This window comes from Pygoscelis adeliae, unplaced genomic scaffold (assembly GCF_000699105.1).
Source record: "Pygoscelis adeliae isolate BGI_AS28 unplaced genomic scaffold, ASM69910v1 Scaffold63, whole genome shotgun sequence".
NCBI lineage: Eukaryota > Metazoa > Chordata > Aves > Sphenisciformes > Spheniscidae > Pygoscelis > Pygoscelis adeliae.
This window is the reverse complement of record NW_008824414.1, coordinates 6,491,542-6,514,789: the sequence shown is the minus strand read 5'-3', so window position 1 is coordinate 6,514,789 and position 23,248 is coordinate 6,491,542. Positions and strand designations below refer to the sequence as shown.

General features: G+C 38.5%; 1 protein-coding gene across 1 annotated transcript in view; it reads left to right on the top strand.

Annotated features, from left to right (window-relative positions):
- Positions 1 to 21,946, top strand: part of ESRP2 (epithelial splicing regulatory protein 2) — a 64,751-nt gene extending 42,805 nt beyond the window's left edge. The window contains exons 9-17 of the mRNA XM_009320853.1: positions 652 to 784; positions 986 to 1,028; positions 1,536 to 1,837; positions 3,958 to 4,179; positions 5,476 to 5,662; positions 6,914 to 7,106; positions 8,122 to 8,299; positions 17,466 to 17,577; positions 20,556 to 21,946. Of these exons, the coding sequence (XP_009319128.1) occupies positions 652 to 784; positions 986 to 1,028; positions 1,536 to 1,837; positions 3,958 to 4,179; positions 5,476 to 5,662; positions 6,914 to 7,106; positions 8,122 to 8,299; positions 17,466 to 17,555 (1,348 nt within the window). The 3' untranslated portion in view covers positions 17,556 to 17,577; positions 20,556 to 21,946. The remainder of the gene's footprint in view (positions 1 to 651; positions 785 to 985; positions 1,029 to 1,535; positions 1,838 to 3,957; positions 4,180 to 5,475; positions 5,663 to 6,913; positions 7,107 to 8,121; positions 8,300 to 17,465; positions 17,578 to 20,555) is intronic.
- Positions 21,947 to 23,248: the final 1,302 nt, after the last annotated feature.

The following is a 23,248-nucleotide window of genomic DNA, read 5'->3' as shown; positions in this document are numbered from 1 at the left end:
AGTTTTGAAGTGTGTGAAGAAGAGACTTATCAACTGAAAACCAACATATGTTCGTTTATTGCTAGTGCCTAAAGGGAGAAACTCCTCCTACTGCATTAATCAAGGCAGACTCCAAGATATAATAGAAGCTTTAATTTTGTGCCAGTTCTTCAGTATTCTGCTATACCTCCTAAACAGGCCAGATTCAGAAACCTCCTAGTGCTGTTTGGAATAAATTTTCATGTGATTGATATGTGTACACCTCTGTGTATATATGTGTGTATTTATATAAAGAGTGAGTTTAACTTAGCATACCTGTCACTTAATATATATTCCAGATTCTCCACACTGAGAAAATATATTTTATTTATTTAGAGGTATGAGGAAATTCAAATCTGCGTCTCTGAGATGATAGGAAGGGCTTGCAAATTTATGTCTGCATGGAAGTTGAGGAAGTGGTGAAGAGCATGAGATCCAAGATCTCGCTGAAGCAGATTCTGCAGTATAGTTGCATTACATTAAAAATGAAATTACATTGTGGATAGTAGCAATTTCTTTTTCAGTCTGTAAACTCCGTGTTAAAGTCTGATTTCTGTACTCTTCTTACACAATTGTTTATTAAATGTATTAAAGATTCAAACTAAGTTTATTTTTGTTGGTTTTACCTTCCAGAGGTGGTGTGGCTCTTTGTCTGAATGCTCAAGGAAGAAGAAATGGGGAGGCATTAGTTCGGTTTGTCAATTCTGAACAGAGAGATCTCGCACTGGAAAGACATAAGCATCACATGGGTAGCAGATACATTGAGGTAAAAAGTAGTGACTTGAAACAAATCTTTGGAGAGCAACCTGAATGTTTTAGACTACAGTTTTAAATGAGAACAAATTGCAATTCTGTTTTGCTCAAAGTACCAAAATACAATTCTCTCACATGTGGAAGAGCACGTGTGTGTTAGAGTTGAATATTGTAATTTTCATGTGTGGCTTTTTTTTTTCTTTTTCTCTTTAAGGTTTACAAAGCAACTGGGGAAGAATTCTTAAAAATTGCAGGAGGTAAGTGATGCTGGAGTTCAGTGTAATTATTGAAGGTCATAGCAGTGTTGTTCTAGTTCTGATTCCTCCCCCCACCCCTCCTCCTTGGCTGAGGACACAAATGGATAATGAAGTAGCTTTTCCTGTTTTGCCTTCCAAGAATGCTTGACCCTATCAAGTTCTGGTTTCACGTGGTTGAATTTGAGCTGTGAGCATTTGGGCTGTGATGTTCACAGACAGGTCTTGCTGTGTGGGAGGAAGATGAGCCTTTGCAGTGGAAGCATCTGTGTACCTTGTATAAGTTCATACTAATCTCATCTTTGTTCCAATTTCATTAAAATATGAAACACTTTCAGAGTAACGGAGTTTCACCTCAAAATAGATTACTGGGAGTTAGTAGTGTCTCGGGTCTTCTGTGCGTTTGCGGCTAGCTACTTACCTCCTATATTGCTCCTTAATGCTTTGCCGCCCCTGCATCCTATGGAATAGACTGACCAGCATGACCATATGTTGTTATCTTTCTACCAGGCACCTCCAATGAAGTGGCCCAGTTCTTATCTAAGGAGAATCAAGTTATCATCCGGATGAGAGGCCTTCCATTCACTGCTACTCAGGAGGATGTCTTGGGGTTCCTGGGGCCAGAGTGCCCAGTCACAGGAGGGAAAGAAGGACTTCTCTTTGTCAAGTACCCAGATGGCAGGCCCACAGGAGATGCATTTGTGTTATTTTCCTGTGAAGAATATGCACAGAATGCACTTAAAAAGCACAAAGAAATACTTGGAAAACGTTACATTGAACTCTTCAGGAGCACAGCAGCAGAAGTCCAACAGGTTGTAATTATTGGCTGTGAGACTCAAAACTTAACAGTTAAAACATTTCTTCTAACACTTGCACGCAAATACATTGTAGACAACCATGATAGTCTATTATATTAAAGATGTCAAGTTCTAGAAAGGGCTATATGTGCTTCCTGATTGGTATGGAAAATTGCACAACATTGTTTTTTGTTTTTTACTGCCACTGTTTGTTGTTTGTTTCTTTTTTTTAACATCCCTCAGATTGTAAAGTAAAAATCATTGGATAATTTTCTTCTACTTAAAGGTTGACTGAAATCACAAAAATAATTTTAAAAATATACAAGATTGATAGTATTGTAGTAATGCTTCTTGAAAATTTGCAGTATCATCTTCTAGTCTCCATGTACAGGGTTTCTAACATTACATCCAAATCTGGATGCATTAAAACAGCTTTTCCTACAACTGCTCTGTTGAAAACTAAGAATCACCAGGATGTAGCTGATTTTGGGTGAAATGAAGTGAAATATTTGTTTCCCCAAGATAATATATTTCACTTTTTTCCCTATCCGTCACCAGTTCCTATTACCACCTTCTTAAACTAGTAAAACCATTTTATTTTGGCACCAGCAACTCAAGCCTGTAAAAAAAAACATTGCATTTTGCATTTTTCTGCCTGACACAAAATATTTCTAGACTGATAATGCCAAAGGGAACCATTATAAGATTTGATCTGGTCTTTGCATAACGCCTGGCTATAAAAACTTAATACAGTTACTGTTTCAACCTATGTGACATGAGAAGTCTTTTCCATAGAAGTGATGGGGCAAGGGAAAGAATATCCACACTTGTAGACCTGCTGTTTGCCCTTAGTACTGTGATATGGAGACTAGAACAGCCAAGAATCTGATAGATGTATTGTGAAGACTAAGTGAAATGGCATGGTGAGATTTTTTTTTTTTCCCCTCCTTCCTCATCAGTTCTGCTCCTTAGAGAGAATGAAGCTAAGTCCTCTAAGGAACAAAAACACTCTGTCAGAGTGACCAAGTCTTTGTACCCATTTTTGTTAGGGAGACCTGGATAAAACTTGTATAACTTATATTCTATCAATATGTCATTACTACTTCTTCTATGACAGCTGTCTAGGGTAACAGCCTGATTTTTTTGCTGCTTGAGCAAGAGATTATTTTTTTTAGGGAATTACAGGCTCCTTGTTTGAGTAAGGAGCCTTTACCTACCTCTTGAGGCTTTACCTACAAGAGGTAAAGCCAGCTCTTGTCTACTTAGTGTTGAAACAAAGTAATTGCAATATTCTATACCCAACTGAGGGAGAAGATTTCTGACCTGAAAGATGCTACAAGTAGATTCTTGAAAAAAGGCTTCTATTGAGACAAACTCCCTAGGCTGAATAATTTTTGACAAAAATAAAGCTTTGTAACCTCTTTTTTGGTACCCCTTTAAGTGGAATGTGTTTCTTTATTTCTGATAATCATTGCTGAATGTGTTTTTCAGCAGTAGGCCCCTACAGCAAGTTATGTTCCCTTTCTCATTTGAGAATGAGTCGAGAAAATAAAACATTGAGATCAAGGTCTCCTATAGGGCCCCCCCCCCCCCCCAGCCGTCTTCCTCCTTCCAGAAACCCTGCACTTGGGGATGAGCACTCAGGTTAAAAAACAAACACCCTCACTTAACCGATCAGGTTTTATGAAGGAATTAGAGCTAGTGTTTTTACTTACTAGTTATTTCACATCTCAGTTCTTTTAAAATGACTGTCTTAAATTTACCCTAATTTAAGTAAGAACTGTATGTGACAATACTGGTTTATTAGCCCGAATGTGGTTTTCAAATGTTCATTTTCGGGATATTCTAAAATGAACTGTAATCTGCTTTTAACTTGTTATAATGAGATTAGAATGGTCTGTTATTAGGGTCTAGCAAATTAAATTTGTAAAACTTCCTCTCACCTCTTCTGAGTTTGAAACTTTCAAAGGCCCAACAGGCAACTATCTGCAATAATATGGTTTAAGAAGGTTTGTTTTTTTTCTCTGATGTTGGAAGTGGATTTATTTAAATGTGTGCAATAGTATGGTGAGAATTGATTGGTGCTCAACCAGATGATTTGTAAATCTTTATCAATGTGCTTTTTTTGCCAACAGGTACTTAATCGATATATGTCAACACCTCTTATTCCCACTCTCCCAACTCCCATCATTCCTGTCATACCCCCACCATATACCATTGCCACGGGTAGCATACGTGACTGTGTCCGGCTCAGAGGCCTTCCTTACACTGCTGGCATTGATGACATCCTGGAATTTATGGGAGATGCCACAGCTGATATCAAGCCCCATGGAGTTCACATGGTTCTTAATCAACAGGTAACAGCATTTTGCATGGGAGGGCTAACTTTCCAGTTATTAAACAGGGTTAGAAGTCAGGGTGGCTTACCTGTTCTTGGCTGTGCTTCAGGTCTTCTATAGTCTTGAGAAAATATTATGTTGTTTGCCTGTCTTTTCCTTCATTCTCCTAATTTCTCCTCCCCTTTTACATACACACTTGCTTTTCTTTCTATATGTGTATGCATAAGACTGAGGAGGATGAAGCTTGTTCTTTTAATGATAGATGTATCCTGGAGGCTGTCTGAAATAGTCCCTTGTGTTTCAGTCAAGTGCTGGAAATGCACAAGACACAAATGTCTCATGTTAGACGGCGTAGCTGCTCTGTCAGCTTCAGGGTTTCTGCTCAATGGTAGCTGTGTTGTTTGAGTGGTATTTGTAGAATAATTAGGTTTTCCTAACTTCTAACTTGGTTAGAGACTTCTCAGGCTTTAAAGGAAGGTGATAATTAAAAATTGTGTTTTGGATATATTTTAATGACAATCATAGAGATATTTTTTCCTTTTTGTCTTGTGTTTAAAAAGAAACTCTATTAGCCACAGAAATATTGAGGTGTTAAAGAAAACAAATGAGAGACCTACTATATTTGTTTTGTTAAGAAAGTTTTTAATATTTTATACATTCAGCAATGTCTGTCAGGTTGCAGAAAATCAGACCTGGAAATCAATTTCTAATGTAGCTATGGACTTTACTAAAGCATGTCTGGAGCTTTATGCTGTTACACTATTGCGTAAAAAGTAGTTACAGGGAAGGCAAAACCAGTGTTTTCCTAGACCCTCTCAGCAAAAGAATAAGAGACAATGTTAATGAACTGCAACAAGGAAAATCCCAATTGGTTGAAAAGGGGAAAAAAAAAAAATCACTATGAGAAATTAGTTAAGCACCTGAACAGGTTCCCAGAGAAGCTGAGGAATTTTCACCCCTCGAGATGCTCGGAATTCAAGTGGAGATGGCCATGAATGGCCTGATGTAACTTGAAAGTTAGTCCTGCTTTGGACAGCTTTTGGATTAGAGGCCTCCAAACTTTGTTTGCATGCTGAATTATTCTCTATTTCTTTCTGCACAAGACAGAAGAAGTGTTGTGTTAACTGGGCGCTGGTTACATGAGTGTTACCTTTCTGCTCCTAAAAATAATTGTTGAGTTATTAGTCATTGGTGCCAGATGAGGAAGAACAATACAGACTTTCAGTAGACATTTGATCTTATGCTTTCTGCATTTCTTATGCTCTGGGTGTTTTAATAACAGATTGACTTATGATCATTTCCCCCCTCCCCTAGGGACGACCATCAGGTGATGCTTTTATCCAAATGAAATCTGCTGACAAAGCCTTTATGGTGGCTCAAAAATGTCACAAAAAAATGATGAAGGACCGTTATGTGGAAGTATTCCAGTGTTCAGGAGAGGAGATGAACTTTGTTTTAATGGGTGGCACTTTAAATCGTAGTGGCTTATCCCCACCGCCATGTAAGTTACCATGTAAGTCTGCAATTCTTCTGCTCTCTGCTGCTAAAGGCTGATATGTGGTAGGTGCTGAAGCTTTGTGGCCTTTCACCTTTTGACTTGGGTTTTGCCATGATCAATAATCATCCATCTGTATACATGCCGAGATTGGAATTGTTACCTTTGGGCAATAATGGGACTGATCAGAGGCATTTTTATTGTATTTTCGGTGGTGAGTAGAGGGCAGCAAGGCCTTGCCAGTGAAATTGTTGCACACTTTGCTTTTTACGGGTGTACTGTTCTTCTGAGCTCTGCAGTAGACTTGCCTGTAGTGAAAACTACTTGGAATTAGAGGGATTTTTTAAAAGCGGGGGAAATTCTATATTCTAGCTGCCGATGAGTGCTCTTGCTGTCTTGCCTTAGAGCATTGAGAAGGTACTCTTTGGGCTTATTTTTGAAGGAAAACAGCCACTGGGATGATATGCTAACAGACCATAGAGTGGTGAGGTTGGATGGATTTTTATATTTTTATTTTATTTAAGATTACAGTGAACTTTATTTTGGAACTATAATGGAACTATAATGGAACTTTACTGTATCATTCTAATCAGTCTCGCTACCAAATCACTAAGCAGATACCAATGTGTATTTGCAAAACAGTAAAAAGCTGCCAAATATAGTATTTAAAAACAGTTTGACTGCACACCAAGCCAAGCTTTATGTTCCTATACAAATCAGATATTTGTTCATCAAAATGCATCAGACTAGTGACCTAATGAGGCTTTCTTTTTTCCATTTGCTATATCCTAAAAATACTTTTAGAAGTTGCAGGAGGCTTATACATGAAAAGTCACGGTCAGTAGTTGTGGATGCCCATGTGTAGCTAATATTATGGTACTTTTGTCCCACAGAGTACAACTTCTGTTAGAAAGAACAGAGGGTGTGTTGGTGTGCACGCCTGCTTCCTCTATGCACATGGCTTTATGCTTTCTTTGGATAACTCTGAAGTTCCCTACTTTCCTTTTGCATATGGACAAGGCTGCTCAGCTCTAGGAGTTGTGAACTCTTAGGAATTGCTCATTTCGAATGCCCCAGTTGTCATTCATGGTGAGGTAGCAGGAGTCTCTGGGGGAGAAGCTAGAGAGCAGTCTTTGCACAAGTGTTTATTAATCATGCCCAGATGGTATTAATCACATTGGGATGAATAATTCCTTTCCTATGGCAGAGATCTCCATTCTGATTGTTTTTTGTTGCTGTGTCCTGGTTTGTTTTTAGGTCTTTCTCCACCAGCTTATGCTGCTTTCCAAACAGCAGCTGTGATCCCAGCAGAGGCAGCGCTTTACCAGCCACAAGCCCTCTTGCCAACCACCAGGACTCCCCAGGCCTCTGCAGCTGCTCCTCCAACTGTTACCTACTACCCAGCTCAGGCTGCTCAGCTTTATATGAATTACACAGCTTACTATCCCAGGTAACCCCTAGACTTAGCTGCTTCTCTTGCCTGCTCCACCGAGATGAAATGTCAACTGTGTGGTCACCTGTGAACAGCTCTTAAATTTGTACTTCTGGTGTAGATAATCCTGCGAACCTGATGTTCATCAGCAGAGGCAGTAGCCATTTTAACTGATTCTCTGTGGCCTTGTAATGAAGTTCAGCTGTTCTGTAGGTTCTATTTGAATCTCATGATAATGTTGGTCTAATGTTTAACAGTGTTTTTGGCACTGGGGCAATGTCATCTAGGCGGTTCTATTTCTTGGCCAAATGAGAAGCTGTATCAATACATGCCTGTACCCTCATCCCTTAGTTTGTTCTTGTACTTACGCTACTGTAAGACTCATCGTAGGTGTGTACTAGGTTTGATTTCTTATATCAGTGAGACCAAAGAGCACTTTACATATGTAAGCAAAGCAGAAGATCTCCACCTTTTCCCTTCCCACAGATGGTATCAACATGGCTCACTGAAGTCTGGTACTTTGGTCCGTGGGGAAATAGCTTGTTCATTGATAATTCCTAGGCTTGTGACACTTACTAGTCTGAGTATCTGGTGAATTGCTAGATGGGCCCTGACCAGAGATGCCACTTTACTCACTGTTTTGTGGCTCAGAAGTACCAGATTTGGGCCCTTGCCTGCTTTTCATACTGTGATTCCCTCCCTGCTTTTTTTCTTTATGGTTTTATTAACAATCTTAGAACAAGTCATCTGCAGCTACTATTTTTCTTCTCCCCTGCGAAATAACAAATGCCATTCTTTGTCTTCAACTACAAATGTTAGCTATTTTCCTTTCCTCCCGTCTCTAAAAATAAATTATCAGATGCTGAAGAGAAATTAAGAAAGTCCACAAAGCAGTCCAGATCAGGGCTACTCGTTTTTCTGTGGTTTTTGAGCTTATTCTCAAATTTAAATTTTCAGTTTCATCTTTGCCTGTTCCGGGTACTAAAACCAGTTATTGGTTTTCATAACAATTTTGCCCGTCTTTCTCTTTCAGTCCTCCAGTATCCCCTACCACGGTGGGGTATATTGCAGCTCCTCCAGGAGCTGTAGCCGCTGCTGCCACTGCCACCCACACTCCGATTCTGCCCCAGCCTGGAGCATTAGTCCGTATGCAGGGCTTGCCATATAACACAGGAATGAAGGAGATACTCAGTTTCTTCCAGGGGTACCAGGTCAGTATGCAGTCCCTCTCCTTGATACTGTATTTGGACCTCCAAGTAATGATCAGTGGGGATCAAACGGAGCAAGTGAGTGCTTTTGGAAATGGCTGAACAAGTGTGCAAGCTCAATGTTGTATATTTAACCGGCAGACCAAAGTGTAATATGCAATTTGCCTTATTTTCTATATAATAAACATATCCTAATTTGACAGCAGTGATTTAGTGTCTAGGGTTAGGGTTTGAGTTTGGAGAGGAAGAAAGCACAGAGCCCAAATGTGAGTGGGGCTGCCAGAGGAAGGTGAGGGCTGCCAAAAGCATTCAGTCCTGGCCACTTTTCAGTGGGAGCCCTAGGTAGGGTCAGTGTTTGACCTTCAAGACTTAAGTGTTCAAGTCTGCTGAGAGCAAATTTCTAGTACAAAAGGCTGTGACCTAGGTGTGGTGACTTGCTTGCAAAAGGAGAGAGACAGACGCCTCTGTCAGACACTGTTTCAAGGACTAATTATTTTGGTGACAGGCAGGAACATTTTCCATTAAAACTGCATTACATTGCAACCTAAAGGAAAACTGTATTCTCCAAACCATCTTGTGCTGATAGCAAATATTCTATGTGCTATAGGTAACTTCAGTCAGTATGTACTGATTTAATGCTCTGTCAGTGAGCAAACACATAGAAACTTATCTTCTTGAGGAACATTAAAAAAAAAAAAGCACCACGTACAAACGTGTTTTTCCAGCAGCACTTATTTGAATTCATGGAATGGGTCTTTCCATGTCTTCTGCCTTTCATCTCAGAGGATGTTGTATCTATATCCATGTGTTGTCATCACATGTTTGCTAAAAGGAAAGGTAATTGAATACAGTATATTCTGGTGAGTATTTAACTTCTGTGGGTAACAGGACTTACACAAATACCAAATCTGCCCTTTTGGTGCTACTCAGAAGCACTGACTTAAAATCCTCTTGTGGGTCTCAAACCACTGTTTGAGTGATATGTGTGAAAAGAAGACGATTTTTGCATGTTTGTCCTTCAAAATTCTGTAAGTTGGCTAACAGTGATATTGCTTACAAAGGGTAAGATGCAGATGGATTCTTTTTAATGCATAGCAGCAGTTAATACAAAACATTCAGGCATGGTATTTTTTTTTTATTGTGTTCCTTTAAGATTCTTAAAGGACAATGGGCTTTAATTTGTAGAGCCAGATGTCTGCTATGTAAATGAATGTAGACTGAGAACAGATGCTTAAATGTATATGTTCCAGGTTTTGAGCATTTGGAAGATACGGTGCTCTACCTGTTGTGGCTTCTTTTCAAATGTTACATTTATGTTTGAAAGTGGTTTTGCATACTTGGTTTTTCAGTGGAAAAATTTGAAGGTTAGCTTATAAAAAGTGTGATGAATTTTGACGAACATTAAAAAGAAACTAAATGTCATTGTATTTTAGGGCTTTTTCTTCAACAGGTATTTCCAGAGTTCAAACCAAATTCAATTACTTGTGGCTTTCATGATTTCCAGACAAACAGTAGTAATCATTCATCTGTTGCTTAGCCATTGATATGTTACCTTTTGGTTTTTTCAACTGACTGGGGTTTTTGGCAGATGGATGGTAGGTGTATTAAAGCCCTAAGTGGGGAAGCCTATTTTCTGAATTAAAATTCAGGTAGAAGTGTAAGTGCACCATTGAAAAATGTGACCTGAACCTGTCTGTGCATAGAACAGGTCAGTGACAATGTCTAGCAGCTCGGTCTTCCACTAAATCTTCAGTTTAGTGAGTCTGACTTTGGGTCTGGTGCTGAATTTGCCCTTTTCCTTGTTTCTGCACTTGGAGAGCAGTTCATAGTGTTTGTATTGCACAATTAAATGTTTCAAATTAATAGAAGTTTTGCCACAAGGTGGAAACTATATTCTGCTGCAACCTCCTGTCATCATCGGTTACTGTTATTAAATGGGTCACTTCTTTGATTTCTTTAGAAGATGTTGTCCAAATGAGATCGGGTTCAATATCTTATAAAGGAGCCAAGGAATTATTTTGAATTGTTCTTGGAATCCCGCATGTGGTAATGCTAGTTTTATACTCGCTCATTCCTTAGAGGGGGAAAAAAGAGGTGGTGACTTACTGTATTGGGACAATATTGTGTCTCTGGAGCAATAACTAATCTTTTTTTCTTTTATTCTTCCCCTTTCCTCTCTCCTCACATTATTTTTTCATTTTCTGCTGCTGCCCAAGGATTTATTGCACGATGCTTCTGCTTGTTTATAAAGTGAGCCCCTAATAATCGTCAGTGGTTTGGGCATGGTTTTAATCTCTGTATAACTAATTGATGTTGGTATTCAATGGTCTTCAATGTTGGTATTTTGGGAACCAGATCGGAGATGCTGAATTTGAAGGGTGATTTTTGTCTTTGTATGTCCTTGTCTGAAAGGAACAGGTTTTAAGTTTTAGTTCTTGCTTTATTCTCTTCTGTTTGCTTCCTTCAGTCTTCATGGGTTCTGTATATTGCATGTATGCACATGTTGCTACTTAAGTGAAAGCACCTTTCATACCAGACCTGCCTCTTAAGAGATAGACTTTGCTTATCATGGGCTTCAACAAGCTGGTCTCAACATCAGTACATGCTTCTAATAACAAGTAATGTAAAAATCTGCAGATCAGCATTTTAATTTTCAATTAATTTTATCAGTACTAGCCTCTTGTTTAGCAGTTCAGCAGCTTGATTTCTTCTTGTAGTTCTGCTTTCTTGTTTTTATTATTGAAAATTCCTTCCAGCTTGCATGTGTTTAATGTATGTTGCATTAAACCATCTTGAAAAACCTGTGAAGAATTTTAATAGTAAATCTTGGAGATAGTAATTTTCCCTATCACCTTTCTGTATAATATTGTGGTGTACTGTAATCTTCAAAAGAGCTAATATTAGTACTCTCTGATTCAGTAAGTAATTCATGTTAAACTGCTTCTTAGTTGTACTGTAGTGCAACAGGGCTATTGATTTGACTGCAATCATATACTGGATACATAGCTAAAGGATACTTAAAAAAAACAACAACAAAGACCAAAACAACCAAAACCACAGCAACAAAAAACACCACCATACAATTCAGATAGGACGATGGGATGACAGTAGTTGCTCTGACAGGTGCTAAAACACCAGCTGCTCAGCAGATGCTGGTCTTCGGGTATTATGTTGAAGTAAGGGATCTATGGATGTTTACAGGAAATTTCACAATCACATATTTTTCAAATTATAAGGGAAGAGACCCTTCTAGAATTAAGAAAAATAAATCATATTTCAGATCCTATGGGGAAAATTTTGAGGAAGAAGTGGGGCAAAAATAGTAATTACATACAACAGACTTTTCAGTGTTACTTTAGGCCATCACTCTGTACAGTTGTAGCAGCAGTGAGAGAAATCAGGTAAATAAGGAACAGGTGTAGTAGTTGGGTGATGAATTTATGTGAAGTTGTGCATATCAGAAAAAATTTTCACTAGAAAGTATTTTTCTTTATTTACTGGCTAAATCCTCTATGGATTTTACTCTTTAGCCATTAAATGAATCAATAAGAAATATTTCTAGTCTCCCAATAATGATCTAACTTTTTTTTTCCCTTCTTATGAGAATGCAGGTTATTGCTAACATTGACAGAGTTGATATTCTGACAAGAACCGTTAGGTTTAAGTACAAGTAGATCCAATTTAACTGTGCCCATGGTCTTAGCTGACCAAAAGCTAGTTCACAACTGTCAGCTTAGCTTAGATTCAGCATGCATTTAGTAGTTGTTGCCCAGTTTCCTGGAGGTTGGCATGAATGTAAAGCGAACTCATGTCTGCCTGAAAAAGACCGTGTGGATCAGTTCTTAGAAAGCAGACTTGCTATTTAGGTGTATGTTTCATTCAGGACTAGCAAAAAAATAAACTAGGAGAAGACTAAGATTTAGGGGCTACGGTCACCTTCTGAGCTTTATTTAAAGCTTCCTGAATTTGCTGAAAAAGGCTAGGATGGAAATGTAGGGACTTCTTTGTGTATGTGTTTTTATGTAGGAGAAGCTTAAAATAAATACTATTCTTTAAACCTGTACTGGGCTTAGGTGCCTTTTATCTGCAGCTAAAAAGAGCTTTTGCAGCATATTAATCCTCCAAGTCTTCAGAGACCCAGAATTCAAGGCTCATTGTTGGGGGCGGGGGGGGAGGGTGGCTTGCGCTTAAAACAGTAATAAGGAAGTGAAGGGAAGTGGATGGATGGCTAAATTCCAAGGGCATTAGCAGCATTTCTCTCTTGTATCAGGACAGCGGGCTTCATTGTTACTGACTTTTTAGGGATTAGTTTTTTTTTTTCTCTGAAATGCATGCTTGAACAAAGAAGTATTCTCTATTTCCTATGGGTTCCTTTTGAAATCTGATGCTTCATAGTCTGAGAGGGATACCCTCTCATAGTCTGTGTGCCAATTCTAGGCATAGCACCTTCTGACTAGTAGGGAAAGGAAGGGAAAGATGATGTGGTAGAGGAAGAATTCCCACTTACTGGTGTTTGAAGTCATCTGGCAATATAGACATCACTGTATGCTCATCCCCATGCACTCGGAATAGAGTATGCTGTTTGTTTTGCTTTATTCCTAAATTTATCTTCCACCTGGAAATGTTGCCTGTGTAGAGAAAGCACCTGTGAGACTGGGTCTAGTAAATCAATGGTTACTCTTTCTGTCTGTGGCCTCCCATGCTTGAAGCAGGAGACTTAAGTGGCACCATCTTCAAGCTGTGTTTTTGGGAACAGGCATTACATATTTCACTATCTGTTCCACAAAACATTCAGGTCGTATCTGTTCCACAGAGCATTCAGGTGGTTGCCGGTGCTTGTATCGGCACTCTTAAGGTACAACTGATATGCTTTGGTGCCAAAGCCAGTTTTAGGGTGTTTCTGCTGACTTTTGTGCCAAAGGTTACAGTTACCTAGTCATTAAATCAGATTCTACGTTCCAGACTTACTATATCTAGACTTTTTTCCAAAGTCTGAGAGATGGATTTCTTCCCTTTGGGAACTGTTCTGTGACAGAGTTTATCAGTAGTTTAGGCTAGAATTGCAGCTGCAATAGTGAAGAGGCCATTTTGCCTATGATGTTTTCCTTTCCAGGTGGGAACTATTTTTAGCTTTCATTTCCTCTTGTTTTTTTCCCAGTTGGGCCATGTCTAAATATACTTTCCAATTTTAATTTTGTTTTTAGCGATGGATTTTTTCCCCCCCCCCTAGATTACTTTGCATGTGCTGTTTTAGACTGATCTTTGAATGTCCACTGTAGGAACTGCAAAAATGAAATGGAAATCAATGTCTTGCTAGTTAGTGACCTGGTAAAATCTGTGCACAGTCTGGGAGGTGACAAGGACAGTCCCATATTCCTCTCAATGTAGCAGGTATTCCTGGAAGAAATAAAATAGGTTGAAGAAAAAAACAAGCAACACATGTGCGAGGACAAGAGTGTAGTCTACTACCTCTTTATTAACCACTCTGTCTCTGATTCCTATCATCTTAAAAAGTTTTGCACTGCAGTAAGCATAGCAGATAGTCTGTCTGAGAGATGCTACCATACTGGAGGTAATCGTTGGTCAGAAATCGTTGTTGCCTTTAGGAGAGAGGAGTTAGTGTTATTTAACATACATCTGTCACTTATTATATAGTCTATTGCAATATGTTATTTAATATTTAAACCCATGTATATTAACACATTATAATACCTCTGCCATTTCAAATGTTCATACCTAGAAAGGTATTTACCTTACGCTTGTAAGGTAAACCACTGACTCTGTAAAGAAGCAACATGTCCTTCAAGAAACATCATTTTGCCATTATTAACAGACATGTCTTAAGCTATAAAAGTCCCCAGTGTCACAGGGGAGATAACAACAAGAAGAATGTAGGGAACAGGAAACACCATTCTTCACTATTCAATGTAATCTCTGTTCCAGTTAGCTGCGGTTTTTTCCCCAGTATATATGCATATTCCTCCTGCCGTCTTGCAGCCTGCCATAGAGCTAATCGTTGACCCCAGAATCTTATTTAGTAACCACTTGCAAAGGTTCTGTTTTGCTTCCTTCTCCTAGGTTAGGTTCTAAATGCAAACCTTATCCCATACCTAGTTTCCATATTTGGTTTCCATCTTTCTTGATCCTTGCTCCCATCTCTGATCACTGGAAGAAGTCAGTATAGCACCAGCACATACTCTGAGAACCATATCTTGATGTCCTTAACTCTGAGGCTGACTTTTGTAATGGAGTTCTTTATTTAACAATGGTATTCTGTGCGATCTTCCTTACTAGACTAAGCTAGACTTCTTGATGCCTACTTCAAGGGGAAAAGAGAAATTGCATTATTGTCTGAATTTATTTCTGCATTCTCCTTCAGTCATTCTAGGTAGTAGGTCTCCCCTGTTCATCATCTATGAGCGTATCCAATTTAATAGGATGAGATGAAGGACAAGTTTGATAGAGATTGTATTTCCTAGATTAAGTAATGGCTTAAAAAGCAAGATTTGTTACTGTGTCCTTCCAGTAGACCACTATATTTTAATGCTACTGTTGACATACTGAGAGTAAGTGGAAACCCCTGGGTGAGAACGAATCATAGAATCTTTTAGGTTGGAAGGGGAGTCCAACCCCCCAAGAGCTGTGAGCTCAAAGGGAGGAGGTGGGAAGGCAGCAGCTCTGAGGAAAGAGGCTGTGTTTCAGCTCAGAGAAGAGAGGAAGGTGGGAATGAGATGATAGTGGGATAAGAGGAGGGTAGTGGAGGCACTAACAGTGAGGTCTGCTTTTAATTTTATTTCACTTACATTTAAGGGGAACTATTGCAGTATTTGGTAACTTCTTACCAGTTACTTGTGTGTTAAGGGTAGGATTTGAAAATACAATGTGAAGTTTCATATTGTCTCTGTATTGTCATACCGCCTCAGGTCTCAATAGCGTTTATACAGGAAACAAACTGCTAGAATCTAGCTCAGTGAACTTGCAACTGGTTATACTGGGGGTTTAAATCACTAGGTGGTATTTTTCAAATCTAAATGGAAGCAGAATTTGGCCTACTGCATTGCAGGTGAAGCTGGCAAAACTGTATTTCCATTTTGAGCAATGAGTTTACAGGTTCACCCTTGGCTTTACACTGTTTATCCTGTGTGATTGGATGTTTTTGTTTTGTTCTTATGGGTTTCTGAAATGCAGACAGAATTAGAAGTGTTCGTGATCATATACTTCCTCAGGCAAGTTAGGATAGTTTCCGTTTCATTCACAGGGAATAAGAATTCCCCCACTTTCTTTCCCAGCTTGGCTTGCAGTACTACTTTTTGAAATCTGTAAGTTTGAAGAATTTATTGTTCCACGACTTCTGTTTTAATTAACTGCAGTCTCTTACCTATGTTTCTTGTGATTAGAAGTTGCTTCTATTGCTAGGTTTTTTGTTTGGGGTTTTTTTGTTGTTTTTGTTTGTTTGTTTTTTCTTTCTTCCTTTCTTTCTTTCTTTAGGCCTAGGCCTAAGCTCTGGCAACTTTGACATTTCTGTGCAGGGTAGTTTTCCCACTTTCATGTTTTTCTTATTGTTTATGCATTTCAAGTGTAACCTTTTAAACACTGTCCCTCACAAGAGACTATAGACCTTTACCTACTGTACATCTACTGATAATCTAAAGTATGTACTATCTTGAGACATTCCTTCCAAAGAGTAAACTTACATTTTGTAGATTTGTTTCAAGGGCAGGTCTGGGAACTGATAAATCTAATATTTGCACGGTCTGGTTGCCCTGGCAGGGACTATCTAGAAAATACTTCTTATATTTGTCTTTTACTTAATGGCATGGGTCTAGATGTGAAGGTGGCTAGAATTCAGTAGTAAAAATTCTGGGAGGTTCTTTTCTTTTACGTTCTCTGGGCTCTTGGTTATTGTTCTCTGTGGAAGGTGTATAGTGTGATGAATGTTTTTTTTTTTCTTTTCAACTTCACTTTGGATGGATATAATGTGTCCTTTATGCCCAAATATAATACCTTTTTCTCCCTAAGCTGGCAGGAGACTTTTTGTGTTATAGGAATATCAAAGGAAGGCAGCATAGTATGTCTATATTGTGTGCATTTGGCAATCCTCTAAAATGTTAGCGCAAAACAACCATTTGGGGGGAGACAGGAAACGCTTCTTGCCACTGAAAGGATATTCTATAACTTGGGTTATGCTAAACATTTTGTCTTCTGGATTACAGGAGCCACTCCAGTAGTCTTTGTAGCATGTGCAAGTATGCTCAGTCCCTTTCCAGGATATGTAATTTTGGAAAGACTGAGATAAATACAAAACGATGTTTCATATTCCCTATTTACTGACTATAGATTTCATATTTGTACCAGGCCCTCCAATAGTATGCATGATTACTCTTCAGATTCAGGATCTCAAATATTTCTTAGATCTGATCCACATGTGGGGTTTTTTGTTTTAATTTATTGGTGTGACTGTACTGTACAGTTGCTATTTTAATATTCTTCTACTACAGACCTATCATGACGCAGTTACACTGTATAGTTTATTTCTTTTTCCTATATGGAAATATACTATGCTATTATAAATGCTATTTTATCTTCTAAGTGCATTCATGCTGAGACATTGTTTTTCTTTAACTACACTGGTGTAGTCCATGTAAGTCTATTATATGCAGCTAAAGTGTTTATCACTCAACCCTAGAGAAGCTGCAGTTTATTTCCATGACTCCATAAAAGATCTGAATGAGATCCATACGCTTCTTCTAATCCCCTACTTCAGTATGCATGCTGGAAGATGCTCATCTGTTCCAGTGAGAGTCATTACTGGAAGCATGATTATGCAAACTTACGAGTTTTGTTACCTGATGCTGCCGTCTCATGAGTAGAAGGAAAAAAAGGAGCATTTCATTGTCTAAACTATTTTCGTTCCTTGATAAGGAACAGTTCAAATACACAGTTTAGAATATTCCCCACATGTGTTTACTTTAAATCTATTTCTACAACCGGTAATTCAGTTGATGGGGTTTTTTTTATCTTGCATAAAAATAGCGTCTGTCAAATTCACTGTCTCCTGCCAGTTATTATAGCTGCTCTTAATTATGGTTGCAAATGATCGTCTGTGTGGCTTGCTGTACCAGATCTGTTCCTCTGTTGCTGATTATCATATATCACACTTGTACTGTAGTATGCACCTGATGACTACAATGGCCTTATTCAGCTGAGCGATCAAGCAAGGAGTGTGTTACAAGCACCGAAAGAGTGGGTCTGTTTGTAACTCTTTGTAACTTCTGAAGAAGGTAAGATGCGACTGGCAGAAACTGGGTCTCCAGTGGTGAATGGGAAGGGAAGGAAGGGCTTGGTGATACAGTATTTCGCTTATGGCTTTTTCTTCTTCTTAGCTTGCGTTGGCATCCTTGCTTTAACCTTTCTGCTTTTGTCCTATTAAAAAATCAACTAACCAAAGAAATAGGCCGATTGTGATCTGTAATTCATGGGATAGCAGCGGTGGAGGTCGTGTGGTTGCCTGGTTCTGCTCAGATGGTGTGTTAAACTTCCAGAAGGGTTTATTAGTGTTTGTTTCTCATGTGAAGCTTTCAGTCCAATATTTTATTTTTAGCATAGCAGTAGAAGATGATTTTTTTTCTTGATATGGCTACAAAGCACACACAAATGTATGTGCAAAAAACCCCAAACCTCTCGCTTTCTCTTGTCTGTATCACATAGCTGTATAGAGATTAATTTCTCTGTTTCTTGATCTCCCTAATGCAATGTGAACTATTACTTTTTTTTTTAGAAGAGGTTTCTTTGGTATAGTAGCTTTCTAATGCAACTAACTAAATTTGCTAATGGTAAACTTCCCTGCATTTTGGGCACTACCACATAATTCTTAAAGAAATTTTGTTGTGACCTATGTGGAGTTTGTGACTTCCCAATACTATTGCATTCCATTCAAAATGCTACTGATTGATTAGTTACTATGGGTTTTTTTTCTCCTTAAAAAAAACACACAAAACTTTCAATACAAAAAATGGCAATCAAATACTGTGCCTTGATAGAAGTACCTTCACAGATAAAGGTACCTTCACAGATAAAGCTACCTTCACATAATCGCCATCAACTCAGTTGTTTTCAGATTAGTTGGTTTCTCATGATACTGTTAGATCTGCTGAGGAGAAGATAGATTAGAGGCTGCATGGTCTGGTGATGTACAGAAGAACACCCATTATTACTCTGAGCATTTCCATATTTATGTGACCTTGGACAACCTGTTTGGCTCTCTCGTTTTACCCAGATTAACTGGAAAACTGGATCAGCAATAGGGTTCTATGTGTGAGATGGAAACAGTCTTTGACTAGAAAATAATTTGTAGAGTAGCTCATCCTGAATTCTAAACAGTCCAAAGTAGTATCATACAGATACCACTCCTTTTAGAACAAAACATCCAGAAAAAAATATTTGTACGGATTTGAATCTATATTTAAAAAAAGTTTGTAAAGAAAATATATTTCTATCTATAAACCTGTATAAATAAGAACCTAAAACTAGTGTGTCTTAAAATTAAACTGAAGGGTTTTATTTAACTCTTTTAATTATGTTGCTTGCAGAATGTGTAGACTTCTCTGCTAACTTTCTATGCAACTCTTATAACGTGAATTTCTAGATCCTTACCCTGGTATTACACCAAGGCTGCTAATTAAACTACTTCTTAAAGCTCTCCTCTGTGCTCTGAGGACTAACTGTGCTCCATGTGTGTTTTCAGGTGACTCTGAACTGCAATATTAAACTTACATGCAGGACCGATGTGCTAAATGACTTGATCCCATATGGATTAACAGCAAAGAGCTGGTTTAGAGCAGACCATCGTTTAGCTCAGATTTGCAGCTCAATCCAAACTGTGTACAACTTTCTCTTTGAGCACAGTGTTATTCTGAAATAAACCAAGACTTCCAAACCTGAACTGGGCTTCAGACATGATGGTTTTTTGTCTTTTGAATTTCTGCATGCTATTTCTTGACTAACTTTAGTTCTGTGAGAAGTGATATGAAGTCTGTACTAACTGTCGTATACATGCTTTTAGTTTCTGAAATGTACCGTTGCTTATGTCTTAAGAATACTTTTACTGCCTGCTAAGTGGGTGAGTGAAGCTCTGGCATGTACTTGCTTTATTTTCACATGTTTGAATGTAAAGCTGATCAGAAACTGTTGCTGATAATAACTGAGAAGTCTGATATTTCTTGCAGTATACCAGGCATGCATGAATTCTACAGAGTTCAACTCTTAAATATTTTAACCTTTTATAAAATCATGAGGACATGTCACATGAACTTAACTTGAATTGGGTTAATACTCATAAAACTGGTTGGTTTTCCAGCATAGACCATATGTTTTGTCTAGCACTGATTTCTCCAACAAACTAACCTTGTTTGCTGAGCTTTTGATCCTTCAACCTTTGGTTTTGAAACTTCACTGAGATCCATTTCTATCCAACTAATAGGGCTTCCAAACTTAGCAGGACTTCCAGCATGTTGTGAGAAATGGCTGGGGTACCGTAGGGCAGACAGAGATGTCTGCTTTAAACTCAGCATTTTGAAACTGCCTTTTAAGAATTCACAAGGGCCAATGCACTCCAAAGTAAATCAACTCCAATGACTAAATAATCTCATTTGCTATCCTGCTTTTTTCTTAGCCTAGTTAAAATTACAATAAAGGTTTCTTTAATTCAGTTGGACTGCACCAAACTTTACTTTGTTTTACTGAACAATCTTTCTTGCACCGTATACCTGTGTTAAGTTCAGCTTATCCTCCTAACACAGAACACTTTTATACAGCTCTTTTTTTTTTTTTTTTTTTTAAACTTTGCGTGTGAGTATTCACATGCCTTATAGCCTTTGTCGCTTGGCCAGTAGTCCACATAGTACAAGAATTATTCACTGAATGCCTGGACTTTCTTGCTCCATTTACCCTTTATTAACATCTAAGTCTGTATTTTCTTGTCAACCTTTAATCTGAATTACTTCTCTAGCAAAATCTTTGCATGGAATTATGTCTACATCATTCTGTTCAGCACAGCAGCAGAATAAGAGCTGCTGCTGTTCTCCAAGCCAAGCTTTTAATCTTTGGTCCCTTCTCCTTCCTATTCTCTCATCCTGGATCTTTTCGCCACAGACACCCAAGTGGAGTGAACCAGATGCACAGCATTGGAAACTGCATTTCCAGGTGTGGTCTCTAGTCTTAATAGTTTTTTTTTTTCTTTTGTCTTCTTGTACCATTGCAGCTCCATGCAGATTCGATCCTCGTGCTTTACAACTTTAGTGGCCAGCCCAGTGGAGAGGCATTGGTGACTTTTCCAAGCCTGGATCTAGCTAAGAAAGCAGTGGCTGAGAAAAACGGACAGCTCCTGGGAAGCCGCTATGTAGAACTGTACTTGGTCTAACTAAACACTCTTTGGGGGATGGGGAAGGAATGTCGCACTAAACACCGTGCCTTTTGCAAAATAAGTCTTCCCTTGCCACCCAGGCAGCAGCAAGTATGCCTTTTCAGCATAATATGTTGGAATGTAGAGTGGTACGTGTCCTGTATTTAATTTGAAAAATGGCGTATCCTATGCCAAAGATAAAGTGAAACCAAAAATTACACAGTTAACTTACTTAATTTCTAATGTACTTGTTTAAAAATAAGCAAACCCACTCCTGGCATCTAGTTAATTCTGAAGACAATCTAATAGCACTTCAGCTATCGCAGCCATGGGAGAAACCTGTTCAGTAGCATTTGAAGTGGAAAGCGAAGCTTGAGTCATTCAGATTCTTTTGTGTTTAGTTTTTAAGAGTTTACACTTGACAAAGTGTCTGGTTTTTTGTAGAGTTTAAATGTCTTTAAAAAGGTCTTTTGGAATGCATAGCTTTCCCAGTTCAAAGCATAGATCATATTGATTTTTGTTTTTTGTTTTGTTCTTGACTGGAAAATACCAGGATGCTGGACCACAAATGCAGTTGTGCTTTCTCATGTTTTCATTGCGCATTGTTTTGCAAAAGCCATATTTGTCTTTCTTACCAATGTACTGCTGCCAATGTCTAAAGCAAAAAAATAAAAACAACGGCAAAACCAGGAGAATCCTCCCTGCCCACTGATAACTCCCTGCCCCCAGCCCCAAACTTTTAATCTCTACAGGACAAAAATGGCACATAAACCTGAGTACTAATAAGTTATATTTTTTTATTTAAGCGTAATAGCTTTCAGATACTGTATTAAAGATTTTGCTCTAGTTTATGTGCATGCAATTTGTTTACATCTTTAAACGACTTTATTTGTATATTACGAAACAAGATATGTTGAAATCTGAATCCTCTAGTGCATGCTTTTTTCTTTTTCCTTGTGTGTGCATATACATAAGCTAGAAGAAGTACTTTTACGTCATGTAGCATGTGTTTAAAAAAAAAAAGACATCTGCTGTAGAAGCACTAAGTTACTTTGTTTTTACTGTGCCTTACTTCAAAACCATTCCAAGTGCAATACCAGCAGAGCAAAATGTAATGAATCCTGTTGTGACATGTTCATGGATGTCTGAATTGATTTTTTTTTTTGTTAGTGTACAATTTGAGTTGTACTGAAAGGAACTGAATGATGTATGCTTCTTTATATTACAACAAATAAAAGAGATGCTTACGACCTGTATTGGCTTTTGAAAGTAAACTGTGCTTTGTTTTAATGTATTTTCATGGGGCATCATTCTCTGATAAATAACCTTTTACTCATTTTTCTTTCTCCTAGATTTAGGTAAGCATATGTACCTTGTGAGAGTGGTGTGATTTTTCTTTTTTTTTTTTCTTTTTGCATGTGCTGGTAAGTCAGAAATATGCATGATATATTTTTCTCTTGTAGTGGAACACTTTTAGGCAATGTGATGTAACTGTTCACATGCTTAGTTCTCTGCTTCTGGTGCCAGAGGAAACAAAGTATTGAACTTGAAATTGTGTTCATGTTTGGATTTAATTGGCCTAATGAGTCACTCCCTTTTCTGTGCAACGCGAAATGCTACGTTTGTGTCACAATGAAGCCAGACAAACTTTCAGTAGTAAAAATGGAGAGGAGGGGAAAAAAATCATATTAAAACAATGTTTGTTTCTAGTCACAAGCATCCCATGCCAGTTGCCCTTTCATCATTAAAACCTCCCATCTGAAGTTTTATCACAATCAGGTGGGATTGGAGAGAAAGTTTTTTCATTATTTTAAAGTGGGACTGTTTAATCTGTTTCCAAGATTTGTCTTGGTGAATTCTACCGAAAATCTTACTTTTAAAGTAATGCTAGAGAGGACTGCACCATTATAATTAATGTTCTGATTGTGCCCGTGAGGAGAATGCTTCTCCCTTCTAAAATTTTCATCTCTATCCTGAGCAATACAGTACCTATGCTGTTGCAGCTACCAGTCCACACTGTTACATTCTGCCATGGTCCAGCTGGTCACCTCTTGGTTTTGTCTTTGCAATCAGTGGAAACATCTTATTTTTCTCTTAATAGCGTGTATGGAACTTGTGGTACTTTTTTTTTTTTTTTTTTTTTAAGAAGTTATCTCTGCAAAATGACCGCAAGGGCAGCGATAGCATTTTGGTTAGACCAGGGACCCCCAGGTGGGCATCTGACAACAGGCCAGAGCTGGAGACACTCTTACTCTGAACTTTCTTGCTTCTATTGAAAACTCTGTGGTCTTGCCTGAAGGAAACATGAAAGAAAATAATAGTAAAAGACTAAACAGTGGAACAGCTCACTTAAATGCATATTGCTCCAGTCTTTAAAAAAAATAATAATAAAGTGTGCCTCCCCCACGGCTCATCCCTGAGCAGTGCTGCGCTGCTGCTGGCCTTGTTTTGGGGCACGGGGGGTGAGCGGGAAGGCAGGCCCTTCTCCTGCACCTGCCAGGGGCCCCTGGCTGGGCCGCGGTGCCCCCCTCCCGCCCCCTCCTCGCCGGGTG